The sequence below is a fragment of the Phaethon aethereus genome (genome assembly GCF_964289735.1).
Source record: "Phaethon aethereus genome assembly, chromosome: 2".
Classification (NCBI taxonomy): domain Eukaryota; kingdom Metazoa; phylum Chordata; class Aves; order Phaethontiformes; family Phaethontidae; genus Phaethon; species Phaethon aethereus.
The window spans coordinates 89614527-89642492 of NC_138582.1; the positions used below are offsets into that span (position 1 = coordinate 89614527).

The 27966-nt window shown below is 36.5% G+C and overlaps 1 protein-coding gene across 1 annotated transcript in view; it reads right to left on the reverse strand.

Annotated features, from left to right (window-relative positions):
- Window positions 1-649: 649 nt before the first annotated feature.
- LOC309417111 (cadherin-9) overlaps window positions 650-27966 on the reverse strand; it is a gene marked incomplete at both ends in the record, with an annotated part of 66762 nt that continues 39445 nt past the window's right edge. Inside the window, 9 exons of the mRNA XM_082014547.1 lie at window positions 650-1137; window positions 3998-4249; window positions 4342-4459; window positions 12484-12605; window positions 14027-14163; window positions 15462-15715; window positions 17043-17230; window positions 21072-21239; window positions 22626-22745. Of these exons, the coding sequence (XP_081870673.1) occupies window positions 650-1137; window positions 3998-4249; window positions 4342-4459; window positions 12484-12605; window positions 14027-14163; window positions 15462-15715; window positions 17043-17230; window positions 21072-21239; window positions 22626-22745 (1847 nt within the window). The remainder of the gene's footprint in view (window positions 1138-3997; window positions 4250-4341; window positions 4460-12483; window positions 12606-14026; window positions 14164-15461; window positions 15716-17042; window positions 17231-21071; window positions 21240-22625; window positions 22746-27966) is intronic.

Below are 27966 nucleotides of genomic sequence, written 5' to 3' on the forward strand. Positions count from 1 at the left end.
TCTCTCCATATTGTTCTTGCACAGTACATTTGAACCATTATTCCAATATAGATGCATTCAAAAATTAAGTATTGCACAATACGTAGTTTCCTTTGTTCAGAAAGATAGGACAGTTCTTTATGATTAACAAAGTACATGATTAAGTAGTGTTTTTATAAATATTAATTTATTTAATAAAAATACAAAAATATAAATATACATATATAAAAATATCATGATGAATCAACACACAGACATTCTTTAACTCAATAAATATGGCAGTAATATTAATCTTTTTTAAAGTATACTTTTGAGATTATGTTATAATACAAGTGCACACTGTCCCAGCTAGTAGGAAAGGTAATGCAAAGCAATTAAAAAAAATTATTTCCATCTCATTATTAAAGGCACAAAAAGCCTTTTATTGTCTTTTTATTGTCACTGAAAACCTTTCATCAGAGGTTTCTTGGCAGAGAGGGTGAATTATAGATTTTTAAAAATCTAAATCATCCATATTCATTCACGTTGACTTATTGATTAAGCAAACCCTTACTAAGACAACACCTATTTTTTGTAAATTTTTTATTCCCAAGTAAGAGAGAGTAGGCCACTTTATCTAGTAACATAGACATGAATTCCACTAACACTGACCAGGTCACAGATTACTTTCTCAGTCTCTATCACTGTCCTCTCCACCATACATATCTGCTAGTTTTTTAAACCGAGGTCCCCAGTCACTGAGGTAATCATAGTCTTGGTTTCCCTCTGTGGTAAGTGATTCCAGGGAGCTGAGTGAATTTGCTATGGAATCATTTCCTTCATAGGCATATGTTGCTAGTGAATCATAAGGAGGGGCAGCTGGGTCTAAATCATTTTCCTTTAACCTTCTATGAATAAAATCTTGGACATCAATGTTTTCCCAAAGAGGTGCAGTCCGTCTTATCTGAAATATAGTTTCTGGGATAACATCTCTTCTCATCTTACTTTCCTCCCTCGCTTCTGGATTTCTCAGTGTCCCAATGTCAAAAGCTTGCGTGTCTTCTTCGCCACCTCCTTCATCATTGTATGTCACAATGTTGTCCCGAACATCATCCTTTGAGATGATCAAGGGTTCTTTCTTCCTCTGTCTTTTGAGAGCCGTAAACAAGACAACTAATACTGAAAGGAAATAATAGATGAATGAAGAAATGGGTAGTTGGAAATTAAATAAAAGAGCAAATATTTTGCATTATCTGTTAAACTGGAAAAGTTTTAAGGCTGGGATGGGATTTTTAGTAGGAAAAGAGTGATAAAAGCTGTGTCCAAGTTGAAGTTAATAAGGAATAATATTAATGATTTTATAGCAGTCAAGAACTTATGTTTTTTTAAAACTGTGGGAGCAATGATAAAACTGTTATATATTTGAAATAGATATACAATTAAGCTGAAAGCACACGATGTCTTAAAATATATCATCCTACTAGAGTTTGACTTTGATTTTCATTTTGTGAAGTACCACCTTCCTGGCAGTCACTAGGGATAATTTCATCAAATGTAGTTGAATCACCTTGGCAAAAGTAATTCACACTCTTGAAAGCTGGTGAATTAGGTATTCCTAAGTGCCTATTTCACTTTTGAAAATGGGATCTACAAGGATCAGATCTAATGAGATCAGATTTCCTTCTGAAAATAAGAACCTGAAGACCTTCAGCTATCAATATTATTGACAAAACTATTTTTGGCTTCAATGACTCCAATAATTGAAATCTAATCTTTGATACTAAATATTTCTTTTTAAAAATGTGATCCCCTTGGTTTAAGAAATATTAGTAGAAAAAGTATTCCTTTTTGCGAAGTAAGGACTGACACAAAAATTAACCTCTACAGAGGATATGAAATACTGAAGTTGAGATCTGTAAATCATTCTGGTGTCTAAATTATATTGATTTCAGTAGGAATTCAAAGCTTAAATACATTTAAAAATCCGACCGTAATTGAGTAGCTGGAGTAAATAGGAGATGCCAGTGAGATCATCTGTCAATGAGGTATAACAGTGATTGCCGAACCACATATTACAGTAGTGCTGAGCACTTTTGCTGAGTCTTAGGAGCAAAGTTTTTACACTGAATGACTTGAGTAAGTACTGGTGAATAAAAGGGAAGATTGGACATGCTGCAGGTAGGCAGAGAGGAACCGAGATCTTCCACATGCTATGGTACAATGCTGTGAATGTAAAGGCTGTTCTGTTCTGTTTTGTTTGCAGTTTTGTACCTGTACAGGAGCCATTCTTTTCAACTTTTCCTAATGCTAGACAAGTAATAGCCCACTTAAATAAGTTTAAGAACTTCATATACAAAAGTAGGACAGATCACTAAAAGGTTATTATGAAAAAGTGTCTTTCACAGCCCGGTACTTAAAATGTCTCTACCATTGTGGGCATGATGACACCAGTCTACTGTGTAACAGACTGCATCTCGTTGAACAATTAAATAGAGTGTTGAGGACAGCACCAGCTATAGACTAACAATTCTGTTCAGATCCTCTTCAGCATTATGCCACTCTGGCTTCAGCTATGTCTGTAGCACGAAGTAGAGCAGGGTCTCTGACCCTGGGGCCAAGAGACACAAAGTGGTCACACTTGTTTTGCACAGCACTGGTCCCTGAGCCTCTTCTGAGTCTCATGTGCTATCACTGCGGTCCTAAAGCACACTTTGATTTGTGTTTTTAGTTCAATGTTTCTGTACTAAAGCATTGCAGCTGATCAGATTGGAGTTTTCACAGTGAGCAAGTAAGGGTGCGTGTTTCATGGTACACATTTCATGCTCGATGTTGGGGCATGAAGGGTGGCTTTGAAGATGCAGAGCCTGTTGACACGGTGAACTATGCAAGGTGGAGAGCCATATCTGTCAGAGTTTGAACCATAATTGTCTGATGGAAGTGGTGCCCTGCGTTCTGCTGCTCAGACTATGCCTGGGCAATGTCCTGGGGAATCCAAGCTGGCTCATGCTGAAATCAGAGCAGCAGTGATGCTTGAACCTAAGCAGTATGGACAATCACTTTGTCAGAGCTCGAGTACCCTCCCTCCCCTATGCCCAACAGTGCAGATATAGTTCCTACATATTGCCCTTCTCCTAACAACCTCTGTGGTCCTCCGAATATTTACTGGAGGTAGCTTGAATCCAGTCTGAAAACTTGGAAAAAAAAGTGATCTCCTTAGAACGGTATAAACTGACACCTGTAAGCTTGTCACTTCCCCCTTGGCAAGCTGTGTTTGTTTGGACAGGTGCAGCAGGAAAAAGGTTTTCCACAGAGTTTGACTGGAAAGTAGAGCTGATGGTACTTTTAAGGAGGCACTTCTCTGGTAAGTGAGACAGTCAAGTTGCAGTTTTTATTTTCTTAACATCAGGTTATGAGCTAACATTTATTCTAGTTTCTTCATATATCACCTCATCTTTCTAATGCTTCTGCTCTTCAACCACCCATCTAACTGTGCTTACACTTTATTTAATCAGCTGCGCTCACTACGTCTTGCAAGCAATTGAACATTTCTCTTCTATGCTTTTGAGCTAAGTATTTCCTGAGTATCAAAATTACAAATCATTCATGATTAAAAAGCTAGTATAATTGATAATTTTTTAACCACTGAGAAACTTATCACTCAGCTTCAGCAGTAAGGTTTTAAAGTCCTGGATCTAAATAAAGATCCATTTATAACACAGAACATTGCTCAGATGAGCATGGTATCTAAAACTGACCCTAGATTTTCAAATTTATTTACTCTAAATAACAGTGACAGTCTCATTCTTTTTTCACATTCCTCTGAATAGTAATGGTGACAAACAGCCCATAGTAGCTCCCTCTCCCACTCTCCCAGCTCCTTTGCCATCTTAGAAAACTGTTGGTAAAAAAAAAAGAGAACACATCAGGTATGAAATATTGTTCTGCAGGGTCATGAGAATAAGGAATTGAAGAATATCAGGGGTCTAGAAGTGACCAGGCCTTTGCCTAGCCAGTTAAACATCTCGTCACAGGTACTTACCCAGCAGGATAATGATGCAGAGGAGAATGGCAACCAGTGCCCCTGTGCTGAGGCCGGCAGGGAGGAGCAAGGCCTCAGCGCTGCAGGACTGCATGTTCCCCCGGCTGTCGCAGGCACACACTCGAATGGTCAGCGTGCCCGTGCTGCTCTGGATCGGGTAGTCGTTGTCAAATATTATGATTGGCAGGAGATAGGTACTCGTCTTACTACGGCTGTATCCATTTCTTCTAGTCATAATCCCTGCTGTGTTATCTAGAAAGGAAAGGCAGAATAAATACATGTTGCTGGATGAAGTTTTATGTGGTATGGGGGCAGGGGGGCTGGTGGTACTGGTAAGCAGTTACCTTTGTTGTCTACAATGGAGAAGTTTGGATGAACAGCAAATTCTGGCACCAACTCGAAGAAAAATTTGTGTCCTCGAGGAGGCTCATCTTTGTCAACTGCACTCACAGTCTGTATCAGCTATAAAGAAAACAGTATTTCATGCTATTTTAGAAATCTTGTGTTTGAAATACCGTCTCTGCTTTTCATGTCCAATGAATCTCTATCTGAAGATATAAACTGATGTCCTAAGCCAAATGTTCCCCTCATAAACACAGGAAACGTTACAGTAAACAAATTGTTGTTTTATTGTTTAAACACGTAGTGGAGGATGAAAAAGGGGCCAGTCCTTACTGCAAGACAGTCGTGTGCTTTGATTTGTACTCAGTAACTTGCAGTGATACAGAAACAATTGCCCTTCTGAATAAGCCATAAACCTCCTGTGGCCTCATGTAGCAATGACACAGAGTAGTGTGTAAACCAGTTGTTAAGTGAGTCTAATTCCCAGTCCACCTCATCTGCTCCTGGTGATAAATTGGAGTTCTGCAGTGGCAGGATGTTTGATTCTCCTGAGGTAATAAAAAGAGATGCTTTACTCCCTCCTAAACGGAAACCTTTGGCTGTGGAGCTTTATAGCTGCCCTAACAAGGCCACTGAAGCCCAGCTGGGAAGGAGTGGTAATAGAGCCAGCGTAGGGTTAGAGTGGACTATAAAAAGAGAGGCTTCAGCAGTACCTTTGGATTGCACAGGCTTTCCTGTTGCATCAAAACGTGTCCAAACATGTGTACTCATGTATGTATAGACACACATATATGCTAGCAATTTGACTCTTCTGTCTACGTGCTGCTAAACTAGAGATACAGGCTAAGGAAAATAGCTGCAGAACTGCGGAAGGAAAAGCTACCTGGGAATAGCTGTGGTTTGTGAAGTGACTTGCAATAGTTAACACCATGCTGGGTTGCGTGAGTGGTAGTGACTCCAGTGGGCTGTGTGAATGACTGCTAAGTCCTTTGCACTCCCTAGTGGGTGCCACTCTGGAGAGTGACCCACACTCCGCCTTGGCTTGCAGGGACGTGTTTGAGTTCAATCACGAGATGACAAAGCTTCCTAGCATGAGAATGGGACCAATCCTCAGCTGAGCGTGCTGCAACTCAGTACAGGCTAGTTCCTATGGCACCTAAACTTAAAGGCAGAAAGAGCAGTCAGAATTGTTTCTTTCAAAGCCATGAGGGAGCCAATGCCTGTCTTGAGGTTTTCAAGTGTTTCCAGTGTGTAGGGTGTCCTGAAATCCCACAGACATCAAAGCCACTTGTTATCAAAGACTTACTTTGCAGCTTGTTTTTCTGTTAGTTCCAGGGAAAGTACAGCATGACTTCTTCAAGAAATACAGTAATTGACAAGTAACACTGATATGATTTTTAAGCCTTGCTGCAATCAAGTAAGGAATGGTTTTTTCTTGTGTACTTTCCCTGAACATCAGCTTGAGTTTACAGTGGATCTTATTGGGTAAATTAAAGTTTTTAGGGGTCACTTTTCTTGAGGTTACAGTTAAATTTTGGAGGGTATTTAGCGTCTTTCAGAATGGAACACTGTATTAGACAAACATAATTATAGGGCTACTGAAAATACTAAAGTGGTTTTCTTACCGTATCATTTGGAAACCTGCTGTTGCTAGTGCTGTACCACACAATGAGTATTTGGCCCATCTTTTCTAGTTAATTTTGAGATACTTTTATTAAAGCTAATAATATCAAGTTATTAGAAAAGAAAAAACAAACCAGTAAAGAAAGTCTGAGTTTGGCTCATTCACTTCCTAGCAGCTCCTTTTAAATCAACCACATTTTTTTTATATCATTTCCTTTTTATTTTTGAGGTAAATTTAGGAACTTGAAAGGTAATTTGTGAACATCAGCCTTGTACAAGAGGGTGTGACTATACTGAAGGCAGGATTATGCAGTTTTTCTAACTGTGATTAGAATAACTACATATTAAGGTCTCTTCACTTTTAAAGAATTTGATGACCATTGCCCTTTAGATTTTTTTTTTTAAGTTTTAGCTGTTTCCCAAGATTAGCCAAACCCCTGTTTATGGCAAAGTAGCCTGTTCAGTATGTTGCTGAGTCTCCAGTTATGTCAATATATTTCCTATGTCCCATTGCTTTTCTCTTTGCCATAATTTGCCTCTGAGAGTGGCAATACAGAGAGCAAGACTAGGATGGTGCTTAGTTTTAGTTTTGCATTATTCAATTAAAAAAATGTTATATTGCTACAAAAAAAAAAAATCCTTCTGATAGGACTAAAATACCAAATTGACATGAAGAAATTTTCCTCTCACATTTTTACAAGTTTGAAAAGACAGAAAAAGTGTAAAAGTACCAGAGAGAAGAATTAGAATAAATGATAATATTTGTGCAATTATTTATGGGAAAACTCAAGGAGAAAATATACTGATATAATAGCTATCAGAAATTGCACTTGAGTATCTTGGGGGTTTTTGAGATGTAATCAGTGAAATGTGTGGAGGATCTGGATTTGATTCCTTTTCATGTGGAAATCACATGGAGAAGGACAATTGTGCTAGGCATAGAGGAACCTAATTACACTGAAAACTTATTGTTGCGGGTAAGGCTGAAGAATAAAAAAACCCACAACCACCTTATTACCTACTCTAACTATTGGCTGTATAAATTGAGAACCAGCTGTTCTTCCACCAGGAAAGATGGGAGAATAAAAGAACAATGAGAAAGGATGATTGCAGGTGAGTTTTTCCAAATGATAAATAGGTGAAAGGAGATTGGAAATGTTATCTTATTAAGGTTTTTTTTCAGTTATACAGCTGTAAATAAAAATGATTGACGTTCATGATAATCGTTGCAGAAATGAAAGAGATGTGGCTATTTTAATTTTAAGTATCACAGGTATATGGAAAAATTTAGTACTATTTTGTGTACCTTTTGTAATTTCATGTTGGAAATGTATTCTTCCGTTTTGAAGCAGTTAGGGACATTGAGTTATAGTCACTCTTCAGTGGGAGTTCAGAGGAAGTTCTCCGACATTTTAAGATTTATGAGGGAAGAGTTATTTCAAGAAAATTACATTTACACAAATATCTTTCAAGCATATCAGGCTTAGAAAAGATAAAAAGCATTCCCTTTTTTTTCTTTCTTCCGTAGTTTCCCATGAGAATGAGAGCAATTTGGAAAATACAGTATTATTGTCATTAATTTGAGGATTGTGTGTGCATGTGCACTTCTAGGCATTTAAAGAAACAATCTCATAATCTTGAGTGGATCTTATTGGGTAAATTAAAGTTTTTAGGGGTCACTTTTCTTTGACGGTACTGAAAATTTAAACATAGGCATTGACATAAATTTTACTCTTTTACACTCAGGAGAAAGTGATTGTAACAACTTGACAATGTAAGATGAGTTGTGAATGAGGAATTATTCCCCCTGTAAAAATTCCTTAAGAATTTGTTTCATGATGAAGTCAGAGATTCTGTTAAAGGGTTTGGACATATTTCCTATTGGCATCATCTTTTCAAATGTGGAAATGGTTTGGTTATGATACTGTTTTGTTTTATTGTTCTCGTGGATACTGTGCTTTTAAGGCCATGACTTATACCACAGTCAAAATTGTGATTGGAGTTTATGTTCAGGCTATTTTATAGCTATTCATACTCATCTCTGAAAAAGTGATTGGGAATGAATGAACTGGCTAGTAACAGATTCCTTATGTATATCTAATGCATCCTTAGATGTAGCCTACTCTCCAGATTTCTTCAAGCTGTTTTAAAGACAGAAAGTGAATAAAATCTATGTGGGGGCATTCACCAATAACAAGGGTCCCTGTGCACTTCAGAGCATGCCCTCACTGTTCCTGAGGCTGCATTTTTGGACATGCAGAGCTGCACAAATAGGAGACTGCGGTCATGGGCTCAGCCTTGGGACTGCCTCTAAAAGGACTATAGGAACCATTAAAGCAAACGTTAAGCTAGTAGTACATCTTTAACAGTATAGAGTTCAGCACCAGATAGCCACTTTTTAGGTGGGCTTTTCAGCCTGTGCTGGCTTGGCATGTCATATGAATAAACCACTGCTGCACATTGGCTCCAGGGTACACACGGCAGCACTACGCTTCAGACAGATTCTTGGAAGGTTCATTGAGGAAAGCTGAACAAGGTGAGGTCTATGGGTTGACAGATGTAATATATTTTCAGGTTAAAAATTTCTACTACTAAAACAAAATTTGAGACAAATGGAATGTCCACTTCTTTTCAAAACAGCAGCACATTGGTGATTGCTATTGTATTTTTAAAACTTTTTTTCAAAATTCCTTCTTTTAAAATTCACTATAAATAAGACAGTGAAAAACAATGTCACTTTCACAAGAGTTAAAAAATGGTCTGCTGTTGTAGACAGTGCCTTTCTGAAGTTTTAAAACAACGTAATTGTCATGTAGCAGGAAAATTGTACTTCCAGTCTTGGAGAAGACCACTGGAGACAGATATTGTTAAACTAGAGATACAGTAACAGCTGCTGAATTTTGTTGTTTCTTGTATGGGATTATAGATATGCAGAGGAGTAGGCCTTCAATCCCCTTGAATCATTTGGGCTTTCATTCTTGTTATATTATGCTCTTAGTTAAACCTGGATATTGCACAACAGAGAAGTTTCTCAAATATCATTTATCTACTGTCAGCTGGTTCTGAGATGAGTCTTAAAAAGCATCATTAGGGACATGAGAAAGGAATGTTTTGGACATTTTGCTGTTTGTTTCTGTTTGCCACTTTTTTCAGAAGTAGTGTAGGAGAGAACAGAACAAATCCTGGATCTTGGAGCACTGGCGATGTCATTCTTTGCATTTATTAAACTTGTTTTGTGCTGCAAATATTTCTCAAGGCATCTGGAAAGATCTCACTACTGCATCTGCAATAAACTATGAAAAAAAGCATTGTGAGAGAGACTGCGCATTTGACAGTCATCCAGACGTAGCAGTGTGCGGATGCTATGGGGGAATGGTGGAAGAGCAGCTTTGTGTTTCTCCTGTTCTTTTGTCCTCTTGTCCCTTTTCATGCCTGTATGATCTGATAGGGTCAATCACTAACTGATCTTGCATCCGTTAATAACACAGCACAGTTTAAGTGGGTGGGATGAACATTTTAGTTCAAGTGTCCTCACATGGAAGTGTTTCAAAATCAGTCCAGCTGTCAGTGGATGCCCATCTCATCACTTTGTGGCTTAAGTGATCATACATGTTTAGGCACAATTCTAGCCTATACACCTGTCTGGCTCTAGCTGCAGAAAGCAGCATCCATCACATGTGTGTAAGCCTGAATAGGCCTTTGATCTTGACGTTTTATGTCTTAAGAAATATTCTGAAACGCCTGCCACTTAACAAAACTTCATGTTTGGTCATGTAAAACAGTTTCGTTTTCTTGGCTCTGTTCCACAAATGTGTTGGCAGTTTTAAACCAGGACTGAATGCTTATCAGAAGTTGGAAAATGCTCCCTTGAACTCCAAATCTTACTTCAAAAGAGAGACAGAGTGTTAGCATGTCTTTCACTAAATCAAGCCAATAGGTGTCTACCTAGAGAAGGCAGCTACAATGTATAAACAACTTGTGACTGATAATTAGTGATGGCCACATGAAAAATGTGATATCCGTCTGCTCCATCTAAAAAAGGGAGGCAGGGTATGGAGATTAATGAAAAGAAAAATCTGCCAGCTTTCTGAAAGAGAAGACAAACTCTTTCTCTCTTGAGAAAGCCCCTGAATGGGAGGAAAGAATACAGCCTCAGTGCAAAAAAAAGCTACACAGGTTATTTTCTTAAATATTATTATTGATAGGTGCTGAAATTAGCTAAATTGTTCCTAGTAAATTGTTCAGTTAAATCAGTCTCCTTTTCAAGTAAATCTTCCTGGTTTCCATGGAGAGGACTCATCCTCTAATCCAGCGAGAAACACCCAATTAATTCCTGTGACAGGGGCATGAGAGATCTTATACCAGAGCCTTCCCCACAACAGTCCCTGGGGCTCTAGCATGCCATGCAAATATTAGGGATTCCTAAATTGTGTGAAAGGAAGTCTGCGTCATGCTTTCCTTTAGTCTGTGTATTAGGCAGTGGAATGGGACTCGCATGGTGACCTATCTGTTCCAGCCTAATGAACATAAATGTTTATGCACCTCTAGTAATAATGTTTCTCCATTGTTGTTTGGGGACAAAAGAGTGGCAGGGGAGGAGGAGAGACTGTAGGATTTTCTTTCCTCTGACCCTCCTAGGGCTATCTGAAAAACACGATGAATGCAGCTTCTAATATCTGCTGATGTTGAGAATGAGTAATGTCGCTTGGCGGCAGAGAGCAATATTTGATCATTCTGACTGCTTCCTCTTGCAACTGAGATTGAGAGCGCAATGTGATTAATAGCTGGACCTGATTAAAAAAGATAATTAAAAATTAACTAAATATATTTGTCTTCTTAGTTTGGCTCTCCTGCTATGGGCACCAGATGTAGAAGCACTGCTGTGATGTGTCAAGAAGCAATAACAGTTCTAAGAAGACAGCTGTTTTGGGTGATCTCTAAAATAAGGTGGAGTAGTACTAAATGAACACAACATGATTCTATATCTTTATTGTATTATAAGGGCACTGCTAAAGATGAGTAATACAGGCTATCTGGAAGCTGTCATCCTTGGCCAAAATATTCAAGTGCGTATCTCTATATTCTTTGCTATTTTTAGGCACCAAACTAAAAGTAGTTTCATGTACTCAAGGTAATTTGTTTTCTGAAATACTAAGACAACCATATGTAAGTGTCCAGATATAAACTCAGATGCCTGTCTTGAGGAACCCAATTGTTAACAAATAGAAGAATGGTCTGGATCTCTCATTCTTCTGCAGCTACACTTGATGCACACTGTCTTTCTAACATCTTTGTGGATTTTTCCAATTAGTGAAAATAGTGCCTGGAATTACATTGGTATGCTAGATGGAAGGGAGGTCTGAATAACAGTATGCCAATCCAAAAGACCTCTGTCATTTCTGTTGTTAAACAACCACAGAATTTACCAGAAAGTTAAATTACATTTGACACATTAATTGATATTTCATCAAGTGTGCTAGAATAGATGGAAACTGGGTTAAGGAATCTGACAAGCAGTATGCCTGGATTGAACTTGGTTCAAATATATGGCAAAACCTGTGTTTGTCGGTTGATAAAATTGCACATGATTAGTTTCAATGAAACTTTCATTATTAATCTTTCAAACATTTCTTTGCGTTATGCCATTAAAGTACATGACTCACTTTGCCAACAGTTTGAGATTTTGTACTGAGATTTTAATGTTTATTTATCTCAGTTTCATCTCGTGCAAAGAGATTTTGTTGCACAGACAGAATTTAGGTCATATGCTAGCTGTTTGAAATTAATGGATAGAATTACCTGGACGTATTACACCTGGAAAAACAGCTTATAAACCATGAAACAAAACTATGAGGGTACAATAACCAGAAGTTTAGGAAATTTTTGTTCGTTCTATAAGGCTTGAACTGTATTCTTATGTGAAAATTTATGTCACTGGTTAAGACACAATGTTCTGATCATAAATCTCAGTTGTTTTGAAAGGTGCTCCTTGTTCATTGTTCAGATATCATAATTCCTTCCACTGTTTTAATTAAACTCATCACTGCCTTTGATATGCATATTCCTCTATTTATGTCATTTCCATCAAAAATAGTAAGACTTTTTTGAAATATAGTAAGCCTTTCTTGAAAAAGAATTAAAATAATGTTGTACTTGAAGGTGTGGCTATGTTAACTAAGGATTTGAAAAAAATCCAGAAAGAAATGGAATTGTCAAACAGTATAAATAATTTTGTAGCATTATGCATAACTAGTTATGAAAAATATTTTCTGATATTAGAAAGGAAAAAACACCTTGAAGTACAATTTTGTATTATGTGTTATGTTTTTAAACTAAGGTAAAATCCTGCATCTTTAATCCTCAAACCTTTTTTGAATCAACTGGTAGTTTCTGTAGAAAGTAGGGAATAAAGAGGCTGGGTTGGTTTGCGGTTGTTCAAGTCAAGATACGCTGAAGTTTTCATGATGTTATTCCAGGATTGTTTCATTACAAGTTCTTCAGTAGCGTAAGTATTTGTTTACCTGTCCTGCTTTTGCATTTTCACAAACAAATGTTTCATAGTATTTGGCAAATTCTGGTGCATGATCATTTATGTCTAAAATCCGGATGAAGACAGGTATCTGGCTACTTTGTTTAGGATTATCTGAAACAAGAAAATTGTTTATATTACAATGCAAAGATTTACAGTCTATGAAAAGACCTGAAATTATCTAATATATTTTTCCCAAGAGACATTAGAAATGTTCATTTATCTTGATTATACTAAAACAATTATATTTAATTTTCTACTGACATACATTCCTTATGCATAAAAACCCTATTTACATTTGAAACAAATCATTCTATTATAGTATATATGTTTTGATATAATACAAAATATACTAAAATTGATTTGCATTAAAAACAGGCCACTGAGTTATTATTGACTCATATTCCATACTTCCTTGCAGTAAACAATTCATTGCAAAAGCTGTTTCCTGAGGTCAGTCTGTCAAGAACATTCACTTATTCAAAGCAGTGAAGTAGTTAATGTCAGTCAACAATGACACAAAAAAAACAAACCCAAACAAACAAAAAACAATCAAGTTGTCCTTTCTCCCCAAAATATAAAAACCAAAACAAAAAAAAGGATATTTGTAGATGTGACCAGATCAACTGGTCACATTTGTAGATGTGACCAGATCAACTGGTCTTCACAAACTTGACATCCAAGGTCAAACTATCACTAGAGATGAATCTTCCAGTACACATACTGAAAATGGATACCTTATTTGACCAAGCAATGAAAAAGCATTTGTGGAGAAAAGGTATCAGTCTTTCTGAAAATGGGGATGTAATTAATCTCTCCATATTACCCGACTCCCAGACTGTTAAGCACATAAACTCCTGGGAATTCTGTAAGGAGAATGAAGGAAAGGAGAAAAGTTCCCTAAAACCAGTGTCTCTGTTTCCCCTCTGACTGTTATCAGTTGGCTTGAAAGGAGCAGGCAGGCAAGAGACATCCAGATCTAAAAGAGTCCAACAGAATAGTAAAGAACCCAGGTGAAAGACTTAGGGGCAGGGTTTGCTTCAGTCATGGAAGGGGAAAAATTTCCTCTAGTCTTGGCTTCAGATGAAGCCATTTCCTGAGTTAACTTAAAGCAGTTGAGGTAAAGCATAATTTCCTCCCCTCTTTACAGTGGTCATTTGGACAATGTGTTATTTGTCCAACATGGACATCTTTTTTGCAAGTATTTTCTCAAAGACGTAGCTTAGAATAAAGCCAGTGCATCACACCTGCACCAAATTATTTGCTGGGAATTCTTGGGGAACCAGTTAACTTCTCTCATATGTACTGTATATGCTTCTGTTGAGACTAAGAATTCCAAATTATCTTTTAACAAATGGGTAAAGGTAATCCTAAAGTAGTAAATTGAACTTTTAGATGTGCATTTAAAGATACTGCCTATAGATAATATCGGAATAGGAGCACAACTAATGAAACAAGATAAATCATAGCTACTGTAGAATTTCAGTCTTTTCTCAGTTCTAATGTTCTTCCAAGATAAATGATCTCCAACTTACTGATTTCAGTTGCTATGACAGTGATGTTGTGCCAGGGAGCTTCTTCCCGGTCAAGTGGCTTTGAGATGAATAAGGATCCATTTCCTGAATAGATGTTGAATATTCTGTCAAGGTCAGTGTGTCGATCCACAGAATATCTGTCAAAATACAGTACAACTGAGCATCACTATCTCCTGTTACAGTGTCTAGTTTAGCTCACAGCCACCTCTAAAAGTTTTATACTTTTAACTGTGGTTAACCAATAAAGTTTTCTTTACAATTAACCTAAGCCTTCCTGTGGCTGCCTGAGGAGTACAGCATATTACAAATACTGAGAAATGATTTTTTAAGACTAGTGAGTGGGATGAAAAGCAAACTATTTATATGGGAAATTTGTTAGGTTGATATTTGACTTTACATTTTAGCTTATAAAGTGAATGCTGGAATAACAACTGAAAGTGAATATTCTTAGATAATATTCTTGCAAATTAATTGTTTCTTGGAGAACTCAGACATCAAAGGACACACATTGTAGATATAATTAATTTATAAGATGATATTTTTGAGATGTCACAATGACCATCAAAATCACTAGAAAAATCTTTGGATTAGTTGTTGTTTAAGATTAAAGTTCTTAAAAATCTTATTTTGTGACACTTGGTTTTGTTTTGTACTTTCCCAGCAAGGAAAAACTTTTTACAGGCATTTTTTTAATTAGTCTAGTAGTAACCAGTTACTATCAGGTTAAACTGAGATTTTATACATAAATTACTTAAAAATATTTTATTTTCTTCCTCCTCTCACACATCCTACCCCAAACTGTACTCCTGCAGGAAATAACAGGCTTGTTCAGGAATGCAGAAACCATGTTTCTTAATCAGTTACATGGTAAATGAACAAATTTCAGTGCTGTGTTTTTCACTGCAGATAATAATAGCAGATGGCTAACATTTACAGAAATTTCACAGCACTGAACTCTTTTGTTATGACTTTCTCGCAATCACTTCTCATTTAATTTTAATATTAAATACATAGGCTATGGAACATAGCAGACAGAGTTATGTCTAGAGGATTATGAAGGTACAGAAGGCTGACTGCTATCAACAAATACGAAGAGTAGAAAGACACCATTTTGAATATTTTACTTAAGTTTGCTGTTGGAAACATGGTATAAAAGCTTAATCTTTTGAACAGTTTGGTGAAAGTACTAGAACATGATGCCAGTTAAATGCTGACCTCGTCTTTCTTTTTACCTGGTGCTTATAAGCTGTCCTTCAGAAGCATACTCTGCACTGATAACTGTGTTTGCCTTCACAAGCTCCCATAGATATTCCTCTGCTTGACACTTTTCAGTAGCCCCTATGGGCTTCATTACTCAGGTAGCCCCATATTACATCGCACTGTCATCACACTTTGTGCATGAGACTAAAGAATTTTATATTGTGTAATGGCTTACTTTATTGCATTCTTTGTTATATCTGGATCTTGGGCTACAACCTGGCCGATAATGCTTCCTTCCTTGGCATCTTCATCTACCTCTATTAAATACCAGGGTCTGCTGAACACTGGAGGTTCGTCTATGTCTTCCACAGATATTTTGACCAAAGCCGTGTCTTTGAATGGCCCCAGCTGAAGAAAACGAGGATCAGGATGAGTGTTGGTTGCTTCCACTCTTAAAGTGTATAACATCTTGTTTTCAAAATCCAGATGCTGGGGAGCAAATAATAATAATAATAAAGAAAATTGTGTCACTTTGCAAGAAATGTTAGTCAGTTTTATAATGCTGAATTAGAAGTGTAGGCATTTTTAGAAGCAAAAGCTCCAAAATTTAATACATCTTGGAGAAGATGGAATATATGAGTGCTTGTTCTAGGTATAAGAAAAATAAGGATTATTATATGGCAGCAAGGCAATTATGATCCCTCTGCCTATTACTTGTTCAGATTCCTGGAAAACTGGGAGGGGTCAATCTATAGAAAAATAGAAAGAGAGAAAGAAACAGGGAAGTTGGACTCAATCCACAAGTAGGAATTGATAAAGGTCTTATTTGTCTTACCTCATTTGTAGGAACAAGGACAATTATGCCAGCTCTTAAATGTTCTCTGTCATATTTCCTTTTTCCTTACTTCATCCCCGTTACCATCTACCCTTGCCTATTTTTCATCAGGAGTGACCCAGACCTGTCCCTGAGCTCCATATTTCAGAGTAAAAAGAAAACTGTGAAGACTTATTTCTAATCTGTGTGACATTTATATTATGTGTATCCATATATGTATATGCATATATATATAAATATGTGCACACATGTACATGGATGCACATACATTAATATGCATAAGTTTTCAAATATATGTGGTAGATCTCAATTTTATATATTGTATATATCAATTAATTGGTACTGATATGTTCCGTAAGAATAGAACTGGATATAGTGTTCAGAGTTTAACAGTCTGAACACTAAAAAACAACCACTAATTCTGTCAGAGATGGTATTTTGAGTTAAGTTTTTGGCTGTGTCTTTGCTCTTTGGACTTCCATTGACATAATATGTAACAACTTAAGTTTCACCAAGGTTGGACTTAAACCAAGACAGATTTTAAGTACTGGAGATACCTGACTGCTGGACAGATCAGAGAGGGATAGTGTAGCCTTGGAGGTGTAAGTTCATCAAACTTCAGGTGAGCCTCTAAACCTTGTGAGCCCTACTGCAGCATTCATCTAACAAACCCAACTGTGAATTGAACCCCTACAGGTTTTCACAGCCCTAATTCAAAAGCACTGTGTGCGAGAGTATATATATTGAACAGACAGCAACCACTGAAATATTGCTTTATGTGAAGTGACATGCCAGTAAATTTCCCTCGAGACTTGACAATAACGGATATCTGCTGAAGAAGAGGAAGTACAAAACTAATACAACAACTCCTTGGCAGCCTGACCCCTTGTGAGATCTACCCTCCCTTCCCCTGGAAAAAGAAAAATAGCTGTAACATCTGAAGAGCTAAGTACATATAACAGAGAGGGAGAAAAAATAAACCTTTTTGACAGTTATAATCCCTTCCTGTGTGTCCTTGTCAGTGACGATATCAAACATGTCTGATCCATCCCCATTGGAGATGCTATACTCAATCTCTGCATTTTCACCCACATCGGGGTCATTGGCTTTAATTCTGCCAAGAGGAGTCCCAGGTGGTGCAGACTCAGGGGAGCTGAACTGGTAGGTGCCTGGAAGAATGAAATCAAGCATTTGTTATTTTGAGAAGCTTTGTTCTTCTGAATAATAAACATCTTCAAGTTCACCTGGATTTTTTAAGTAACTTAAAGTTTGAAACACTTTAAGAAAAATGCTGTTAGTCATCAAACTTGAAAACGGAGTTTGGAGTTGATTGACAAACTGTCACAAAATTTTCAAAGTCATTCTTTAAAGCCATTTAGTACTGTTCTTTTACTGCTTTTTTTTTTTTTTCTTTTTCTTCAGCTTTAAGGAACAGAGAAACTCAATGGTAAGGCACCAGTTCTAATCTCAATTATTTAACAGTATATGTATTTTTTTCTCTCAGTTTTCTAGGAATATTCCCAAATATATTTAGAAGTAGTAGGGGATTTTGTTTTATTTTCTCAAGGCACAAGAGTTGAAACCAGTGTGGATTTTGGAAAAAAGATGAAAATAGAATAGGCTTTTTTTATTATTATTTTGAAAAATATATTCAAGATCTGTAGGTGTTCTGTGTGAAAGTAATTCATTCATCCATTATTGGTAATACATACTAAAGAGTCATGGTAAAGAGCATTTGGATACATGTTCATGTTAATTGCTATAGTTAATTGAAATGCAGATGCATTCAAATTTTCTTTAATGTACTCTGCACATACTTTTTGTGCTCTTTCAATGGTTGGTTTCATTTAATGTTTTTATAATCAAGGGTTGCTAGAAAGAATTCTGATTACACAGACATTTTAATCTTACCTATGTCTATGAAAAGTGAATTTACATGTATTTTGTGACAACACTTGCAATAAAAATCTAATTATAAAGACATACTGTTGAAGAAAAAGCATTAATTAGATGGTTTTCTTGACCGGTCAGAACAAGACAATGAAGACCTTTCATCACTAGCAAGACACAAGTGTTTCTAAACCAGTATTTTCAGTTATATGCTACCAAGAAAATGTAAAAATGCCTTCATATATTAAAATGTTTTACATGTGACATTCCAGAATCTGATGTCTCTTTTGATCTGGTTTCTCGTGTAAATTCATATTAATTTGCTGCGTGAAGTAGTAGCATTGGAAGAATACCTTGAGAATCTGGACCTGACAAAATTAGCACCTGATAAAATGCACAATCCTTATTTGATGGGTCCAATAAGAGCCTGTATAAATTGTGTTGACTTGTAGTACAGTACAGTCAAGTATCTTTCTTGCAACTAGCCTATTTCTTATATTTACATGTCCTTTGCTTTCTTTTGAGACACTTAATGGTTCCTGAAGATTCCTTTCAAACACAAGGACTATACCAAACATCTGAGTGATGAATGAGTTTCTATCCCCAAATGTACAGACCAAATAAAAAAGAGTGCCACTGCAAATACCTTATATTTATGTAGTTGTGTAACAAAATGGAAGCTAATGCTTGATGCTAGTTTGTATTTGCTGTTATAAATACAAGATTGCAAGTGAAAAATCAGCAGTAGACTGTTTGGCTGTAATGCACACAGATGAAAATGCATCTTATTCCATTAAGCCAGGCCAAAAATGGGATGAAAGTTAGGATTCCTGGCAGCTAACCATAAGTTTGAAGGCTTGCTCAAATTCAAGGGTTTGGCAGGTGAAACAGAAATACTGTAAGGACAGATTTAATCATACTACTTATGACTTCTTCCAGAATAAATAACTCCCCTTTTGCATCTGAAAGCATTCCTTATTTTTGTGGTGCTGTCAGCATGCAAGATGGCTAATTTGGGTTAGAGTACAATTGAATTAAAAATGTGTAATTTTGATGGTGCCATTTAAATTCAGTTTAGGCCTGTGTCTTTTAACTGTCCAGGATTCCTTTCAGGAAACAAAACAAAAGAGAAAATCTGTTCCTTCTTGAAGGACCTTGTTCCTACTGAACAATCAGTACTTCACAGTGTACTCTGCCATTTTCCTTTCTTCTGTCCCCCTGAGAAATCAGTCTTTAGTTCTTTAATACCCTGACATTAACTCCTGTTGCTTCCATTTGCAATTCACCCTCTGCTTTGTGCCACATTTTTAATTATTATTGCCTTACATAAGAGAAAATTAAAGATAATTATTTTGGGAAGGAGCAGACTTCCAGAACTAGATAGTTCTTTGAAGGTATGCCCTTCTTCATAATTGTCTAAGAAGAAATCAGAACCTCCAGATGTTTCTCTGGTTTCCTAGGAAGTGTTGAAAACCACCCCCCTGAGGAGAAACAAAATGAGAGGGAAGGGTCATCGGCAAAATTAAAATTGTACCATTGAATAGATCCCACAGTAGGTCTTCTGTAGCCCATCCAATGTGTTTCAGTGATGTTCAAAGCAGAAAGCTACAGACAATATTGTGAGAAGCATCAAATTGTGTAAATTTCTCTATAATTAAGTACCAAACCCAAAGCTTATTGAAATAATCAGAACTTCCATAGACTTCAGGCTTCAGCTAATCTTGAAAGAAGAACATCATAAGGAACAAGGCTAAAAAAACCCCTAAGTTATTTTGTAGTTCTATGCATTCTTCAATCATTTTTAAAAATTTAATTTAAATTTAATTCAGCAACAAAGCTTACAATGCAATGTGCTACAATGCATTCTAATTTAGGTTCAATAACTCCTATTTGCCAAAATATTATGGGCTATATTGTGTTATACATGTTTAAGCAGTATTCCCTCCTGAAGTCAAACAGGAAGGTTGGTTAAAAATTGCTATTTGAGTTTGCCATGTGAAGGTGATTCTCAGGAAGTAAACTCTGAGTGTGAATACAAATTATATCTTCTTTATGAGGACTTCAGTATTTCCCCTCTCTTTTTAAAAAGCAAACTGTTATTATGAATTGAGAAAAAAAATTATATGCAATTTCAAGAATAATTTCTCCCACATTGTCAGAGTTTTCTAATATTTTAAAAAATCCGTTCTAGGTTGAACTGTTTATGCTATTCTGAGTGTACTTATTGCCATGGTACTGAAGTGCTTTTCAAGTTTCTTCAAGTCCAGGAGAGCGTTTTCTAAATCAGCTTTTTTTGTTCACTCCTTGGTGAATCTGTAAAGAGAGTCAGGTCCCTAATCAGTGCCAACAAGCAATTCAAATTTTATAATGTGGACATTTTTCCAGCAGGCACTGAACTGAGGCTGTAAATTTTTTCGATCTGCAGCCTATCAAACAGTTATCAGATGCTGATTATAACAACTTGGGATTGAATTTAAACCAGTGGCCTAGGATGAAAGGATCTGTAGTATGCTGTGAAGCTTTCTGTATTGTGCAGCTTTCAGTTGTTTGCTATTTTTTATTCTACAGAGGTATTTTTTAAAAACTTAATCATGTCAAACTGGTCTAGATTATCAAAAGCATTCAACATCAAGAGCTGAACACAAATTACAACTACCTAGACCAAATGCTTATACTTCCAGCAGAGCAAAAGCTTAGACTTCCACCTGACAAACTCTGCCTGTGCAAGGTGGTACATGAGAACATTTGCTGACATATTTGCTTGCCTAAGCATGTGGAACTACAAGTTTCTCCAAAAACTGAACCCCAAATCTTGTAATTAAATTCCTCTAAATACTTTCAACTCCCTGCAGGTAGCTTAGGTTACTGTTACAGCTCACATTTCTGTAAGCAGAGTAAGAATGGGAAGTAAGTTTATCATTCCAAGAAATATGTTGCTATTAAAAAAATGGAGGCAGAGATTCCTATTTGCCTTAATAATGCTGCAACATAAACAGACACAACAGTGGGCCAGTCTTTATACTAAAAAAAGGGAGGAAAAAAGATCCCAGATGGTGACAGTGAAACAGCTGTTTTTAGAAAGGTTCTTTGAAAACAAAAGAACTATTAGTTGCTGCATACTCTGGGGGAAGCGAGGCGGATTGTCGTTGACATCAGTCAGTGTGATGTTCACGGTGGTGGTCCCTGAGAGTCCTCCCATCTGGCCTCCCATGTCTTTGGCCTGGATGACCACTTGATACTGTTCCCTGTTTTCTCTGCTCATGTCTGGTAAAGCTGTCTTGATTATGCCTTTGAGAAGAGAGAAAAAGGAGAGACAGAGAGGTTGAAGGAGGAGAAACACTACCCACTTTAACCTCAGAGTTTTTAAAAGGATTCACAAAGACATACTGTGCAGATGTTAATCCATAGCAATCAAAACAAGGTATTCTGCAATAAGACTTTCAATCTATGGTTGATTTAATGTGATTTTAAGAAAAAAGAGAAATAAATGTAACAGAGAAATTTTTCATTGCTTGTGATGTGCTAAATCAAATTAATTATTCTTTCAATGACGAACATATAAATGTATATTTACATCTGCTTGCCTAACCACCTGCTGCCATCAGTTATTGACTATGTGGTACTGGTCCTGTTTCCATGCTCGTGCCTGGTAAAGATGTTTTGAGTAGGGGATTGAAGAGAAGAGACAAAGGAGAAAGAGAGGAAAAGGTAGAAAAGACCCAAACAGTTTAATCCTAGGCAAATTTGTTATGCTCCTTTTTAAACTTGTAGCCTTACTATACTTTTGACATAATGCCCTTGCTGTATTTAAAAAAGAAATTGTTTCAAAAGGAAGCCATCATCTTAGCATGCTCAATGGAGTAGGATCTTCAGGGATTCTGGATTCTCAAACTAGAACAATTTGGATAACATGCAGGAACTAATGCAATGCCTGCTAAATCTTATGTGCATTAGGATTAGGCAGCTGGGGCAGGAGAGGGTGGTGGTGGTAGTTTCTTTTTTAAACCCCAATTTTGGATTATGTATGTACAAAGTTCACACATACACACTTCTTTGTGTCTGTCTCTTATCTGATTTCCTGCATAACAGTGAAAAAGGCTTCCACTCATGTTTTATAACTTAAAAGTATTAATGCTTCTTGTTTCAATTCTAATATCTGTTCAAATCAGAGTACAGTTTCAAAAGCACCTTGAGTTAAAAATTGTCAGTGGTCAAGAATCTATCAAAAACTTTTAGAAATAATTTATCTTTAGGGATTTATTTTATGTGCTATTCTGAAATTGTCCAGCTCCTTTTTTCTTTTCTTAAAGACAAACAGATTAAATTCCCAGAAATTGGTGTACAATAAGCTTTAATACTTTCACAATTCTTTGGACCCTTTACAATATTCCACATCCTTTCTGAACTGTTGACCTTTACAGTTAACAGTTGTCTTCCGGAAGTCTTATTCATAACAAACAAAGCAGTTCTTCCTCTGCAACAATATTATTTTAATAAAAAGGCGTATATATTATATTGTGATTCCAGTTTCCATTTAGAAAAAGTGTGTCAGCTTTGTGTCAAGACATATGATGTCATACGCCTGTTCCAGAATTTAAATGCAAGTGAAAAGTGTCTTGATCCCCGCATCCTGCCTCTGTCATTGCAAAAAATGAGACTGAATGAATTGCTAACCTGTTTCTGGATCCACTGAGAAATATGGCTGTCCCTGGAGGATGCTGTACACCACTTTGGCACTGTTTCCATAATTGGCATCATCAGCATCTGTGGCTGTCACTTGAATAACAGATGTACCTAAATAGGTACCAAACAAGGAATCAGCAGATATTAAGAAGGCACCTACTTCTTGTAAACCACACACAGTGGTTTCAGTATTAAATTCAGGAAAAAATTGAACAGCATCTGGTGGAGAAATCCAGTTTTATCCTACCTGAGCATAGGGATTGACACATGTCCTTGAAACCCAACACAGCATTAGAATCCTTCTATGATTTGATTTTCTTGGTAATCAAACAGGTTTGAAGATTTTTCTCTGGTAATAACATGACATCAGTTGAAACTTTTCTCTTAAAAGGTAGGTAGTTGCTGTGTAAAGAGTATCGTTATGATTCTGAAGTTTGGCTTAATCAGTAAATTAACCTAAAGCAAATTTCCCCATACTCATTTTCTGCTTAGATGACAACCTCCAAATATCTGAAGTCAGGTTGAGCAAAAATTTTATCTCATTCTAACTAATTATTAAGGTGCTTTTAAAAAAATCAGCTTGGTTTTGGAATAAGAAATTCTGGGGGTTTTTTTTTCCTCTCTTGATCAAAATTATCCACTTATTTGGCAAATATTTGCCATTAAATGATAACTACATTTTTTCAGTGTTCACTTATTTTGCATGAAAATAACTTACCCATGTCCGGTGATCACAGTGAGAAGCATATAGGCTATACGGGATTAAGAGCACTGTGAGCCAATACATTTGATGTAATTTATGGATTAAAAGCAGATTAAAGCTTCTGTAAAGCCTTTCTTATAAGGTATAAAAGTACAAAACTTTTCTTCACAAGCTTTTATTTCTAAGCAATTTCAAGATGTCAGGACACATTCTGCAAACACAATCTAGAGCTGACAAATGTCTGGATAAATGCAGACACTCCAATAGCAAGAAATGTAAAGGTCCTTAACTCCTTCCCAAGGGCAGAAAACTGACTGAGAAGAAGCTTGTTACCCTATTTTTGTCTGGATATTTTTTATGTATCTCATTTTCCTTAGAAGAAAAAGGTCTAGTGAGCACTGTCCACTTAAGTGATATAATTTCCTTTTCCTTTTTTTCATCATCCCTCAGCTTCTCTAGATTGAAGTTCACTCAGCTAACTTGCAGTCAAGTATCCGTCTTGACTATAAATTTAGAAGATGCTCATTTAGCTGTGACTAATGGAATTGAAGGAAATCATCTCTACTGTTGCTCTTCAGTGTATACGAGGGATTAGGGAAAGTAGAAATCCAGAGTAATCAAAACAGATTTATGGGAGCACAATTTATTATTAGGCCCTGTTAGATGCATCTGTTTTCTCATAGTACGTAATACCAATTTACATATAATAATTTTACCTATATAATAGTAATAATTTCCACTATTTCAGGTTATCTGAACAGCACGACAAGAGGGGAGGAATACTTTTTTCTCTGTAACAAACTAGCAGAACAAAGTTGTAAAAATGTTTTTTCACAATTCATCAAACTCTGGAGAGGATTTTTGTCATTAGCAATCTATATTACTTTTTGCCTGGTTAAACAGTTCGAGGTCATCTGTGTGTCAAGCTGAGCTGTAAAGATAATTCTGAAGAAGTGAACATTTAAGGACAATTTTATCACTAGCAGTGTCCAGCAGAACTGCTCATCTGGACAAAAAATGAAGATATTTTTTTGAGAAATGTAAAGTTCCATGAGTCCTATCTACTTTCAAAAGTGCGAATAAGTTAAATCCCATGCCCTCCTCAAGACTAACAGTGAAAGAAGAGTCAATATCACTTGCTAGCCTGTAAAAAATATAAAAGTCATCAGTAGAACTGTATACTTATACTGTATGCCGCTGCAGCATCTAGAAGTTAAGAATCAGGGGAAATTTATATCTCCATTCTACACTCCCTCCTAAAAAAAACCCCAAAATATCTTCATCAGAAAAACTTATTGCTGTGGCATCCTGATCTAGGCACTGTCTTGTGACTGACACAGAGGTTTGAGTATGGTCATAACAACTGAATGCACATTAGCTTTCTTTTCCTAGCATACTATTTTGATCAAAAAAAGAATGCTGAAGCCTGTTTTGAGAATCTTTTTTTTTTCTTTTTTTTAAAGAAAGGTGTTTCAGAGTTCAGAGCAGTCTTTGGGAAATTTCTGTCTTTATCTCATTGGAATGTACATTTTTGTTTCCTGAGGCTCAAGTGCCATATAATTATGGTTGCTGAGGAGAGTACGGAAGCTGTAACCCTAAAGAAACTTTGGAGGTCACTACCAGATAATTCAAGAGGATCTTGTATAGAATGATATCTCAGTATAGTTTGCAAAATACTGATTTTCTTTTATTTGTCAAATTCTGTGGAGTGGTGCAAAAATAACGTTTTAACAGCTGCTGCTTCCTAGTAAAGTAATAGCAAATTTGTGAAAAAGAGTTAACAGAAGTATATCCTCAAAATTTATTGTCAGCATGCACTTCACTCTCTTCTCTGCTAACAGTCTGCTATCTCATAAAGCAGGATCCTCATGGATGATAGGCAATGCTCGTGCAGCTTTTTTTAATGAGGAAACAAACTTCTTTTAGCTTTTGGGGTCTGAAATGAAACCACGAAAGGCAGTGCAATAAAGGAACCTAGCACTGGTTATGCAGTAATTGGTAACAGGGCAAAACCTGTTTGTATCTTTTTAACTGGAGACAGCTATGCTTTATCCTTGTCCCCACCTGAACGGTGCCCACAGAATGTGGATGTATTTATTCATTTGTTTATTTATGGTCTAGATTACCTCACAAGCAGCCTTTTGTCCACATCTGCCAGCAGAAGTCAGCACAATTTAAAATATGAATCAGGCTGCTAGGTTAGAAATTAGAAGCTTTCTGAGATACTTCCACAGCTGTCAACATGAGCAGGAATGGAGGAGCAAAGTAGGGGCTGGGTATAGTTGGGGATGGGGGGAAAGATGTTTTAGTTTTTGTCTTTGTTTCTCACCATCCAACTCTATTTTTAATGGGCAATAAATTAAATGAATTTTTCCAAGCTGAGTATGTTTTGTCCCTGATGGTAATTGGTAGGTGACCTCCCTGTCTTTATTTCAACCTATGAGCTTTTCCATGTTACTGTCTTTCACTGTATTGTTGAGGCAGAGTAGGGAGAGAGCAGCTGGGTGGGCCTCTGGCAGGCAGCCAAGATCAAACACACCACAGGAGCAAACTGTGTGAAACTGATGTGAAAGATGACAGAGAAAATGTGAGAATGACTACAACAGCAGTCTAAGGAATAATATCACTTTTCTGCAAAACATGGTGAACTTCAATGCGATCCTACCCAGCAAGGCTGTCCCATCTCAGGATGGGAAGTAAATCTCAGAGTTCTCAAGAGGTATGTCTTATTTTCTTTTTTTTTTTTCTTACATGTTTTGTTTAATTTTGATGAATTCTTAATATGTCTTTCACATAGATTGCAGATTGCTTTGTTGGCTTTGTCTGTCAAAGACTCTCTATGTCTGCAGACAATTGAGCAAGGAATAACAGTTTGATGAGTGTGTTGAATTTGTCAAGCTTTAAAAGTGCTATAGCATCAGCATTATTTTTTTTTCCTTCTTTGCTTTGATGTACATTTGAGTCTGGAAGCTTAAGCACTTTGACAACACATCTGTGATGGCTGGGGTCCTAGTGTAAGGGTGGAAAAATGCAAGGATAATTGTGAAGATAACCCAAGAAAAGTCAAATTTAGACTAGATCTGTGTAAGTAGTGTCTTTGTGTGTGTGTGTTTGTGTATGTGTATGTATGCATGTATGTGCATGCAAGAATGTAGAATCCAAAAAGGAAAACTGAATTAGAGAGGGAATCACTCCATATCTAGATTTCCAGATACTCATGAAGAGTGAGATATAAATTTGAAAAAGCATTTGAAATGAGTATGTTTTTCTGAATTATGTTTAAAATGCTTTCTATTTTTTGTGCTATTCAGTCTTTGAAAGAGTCCCTCTGGTATAATTAGGTCTCCTAGCATGATACCAGGGTGCATTGCAAAGCTGAAGTAAATACCCTGAAGAAGATTACTGTAGTGCAAAAGAGGTCTTCCACTAGATGAGATAGGCACATGGTTTAGGCCGTTTCGTGTAAAGTCATAGTCTTCAAGTATGCAACTCTTGTTCCTTCTTGGCTTCTTTGGTTGACATGAATTAAAACAGCTTCTGCCAGTCAGAAGAATATATCTGTGTCTGTTTGAAAATGCTATTTTTACTGATAAATTTTTCTGTAACTTTCATTTTGAACAGTAATCTCCAGCTTGGGTGAAGAAAATGAGCAGATTATGTTGTTAGCATACTGTGTTTCAAGATTCCACCATGAACACTGGATCAAAAAATGACAGATAGTGATTTAAATATCATTCAGAACCATGACATTTCCAAAGGGAATTCTGTAACTTCAAAATACATTTTAAGTTTGATTCTGACATTTTTTATAAAAGTGGGATTTCAGATCAATTTAAACTTTTGATTTTGAGAAAAAAAATGATGTTTGGTTTAGATTTTGGCCATCTAATATAAAGTTTTCAAAAAGTAATTTGGAAAAAAGAAGTCTCAAAATACTGAAACAGGAAGTTTTTTATATTACCAGCCAGCTTCCTTTCTATTTTTTCTCAAGTCAACTTCTGTCAAAATTGGCAATTATGAAAAGTTCTGATTTTTACAGTGAACTTGTGTGTGTGTGTATCTATGTCTGTTTAAGAGAGAGCTCCACTCAAAGCAGAAAGGCTGTTTCATTTTCAGAAATAGAAGACCAGCTGGGGTAAGTGGAGAGGCAGGAAGCACTTTGTCACCCTAAAGAAGAAGCTCTTGTGCTTGCTTCCTGTTTTCATGCACAATGTCAATCTGCTATTCATCAAGTTTATTCATGGAGGGAAGATTTTAGAAATGTATTACTTTTACAAGCTGAAAAGATTTGGGAGGGCTCTGGAAAACCTCGGGAGGCAAAATTAGGAATTTTGTTTGGCTAAAAGCCTAAAGAAGATAAGTGGACAGATAGTTTGCTCAGAAGCATGGCTTCAACGATTTTCTTCATGCGGACATACTATGGAGATGCCCCCGCTGAAGACAGGAGTGAAATTTTAAGTGAAATACAGAAATATGGAGAGGTATTAAACCACTTCTGTTTTGGAGGGCAGGTTATTGTCTCTGGATATGACTTTGTTCTTTGGCAATGAACTGGAGAAATTATGAACTAGGAGCAGTCATATGGCACAACCCGAACTTAAAAAGTTTAGGAACACGTAGAATTCACCA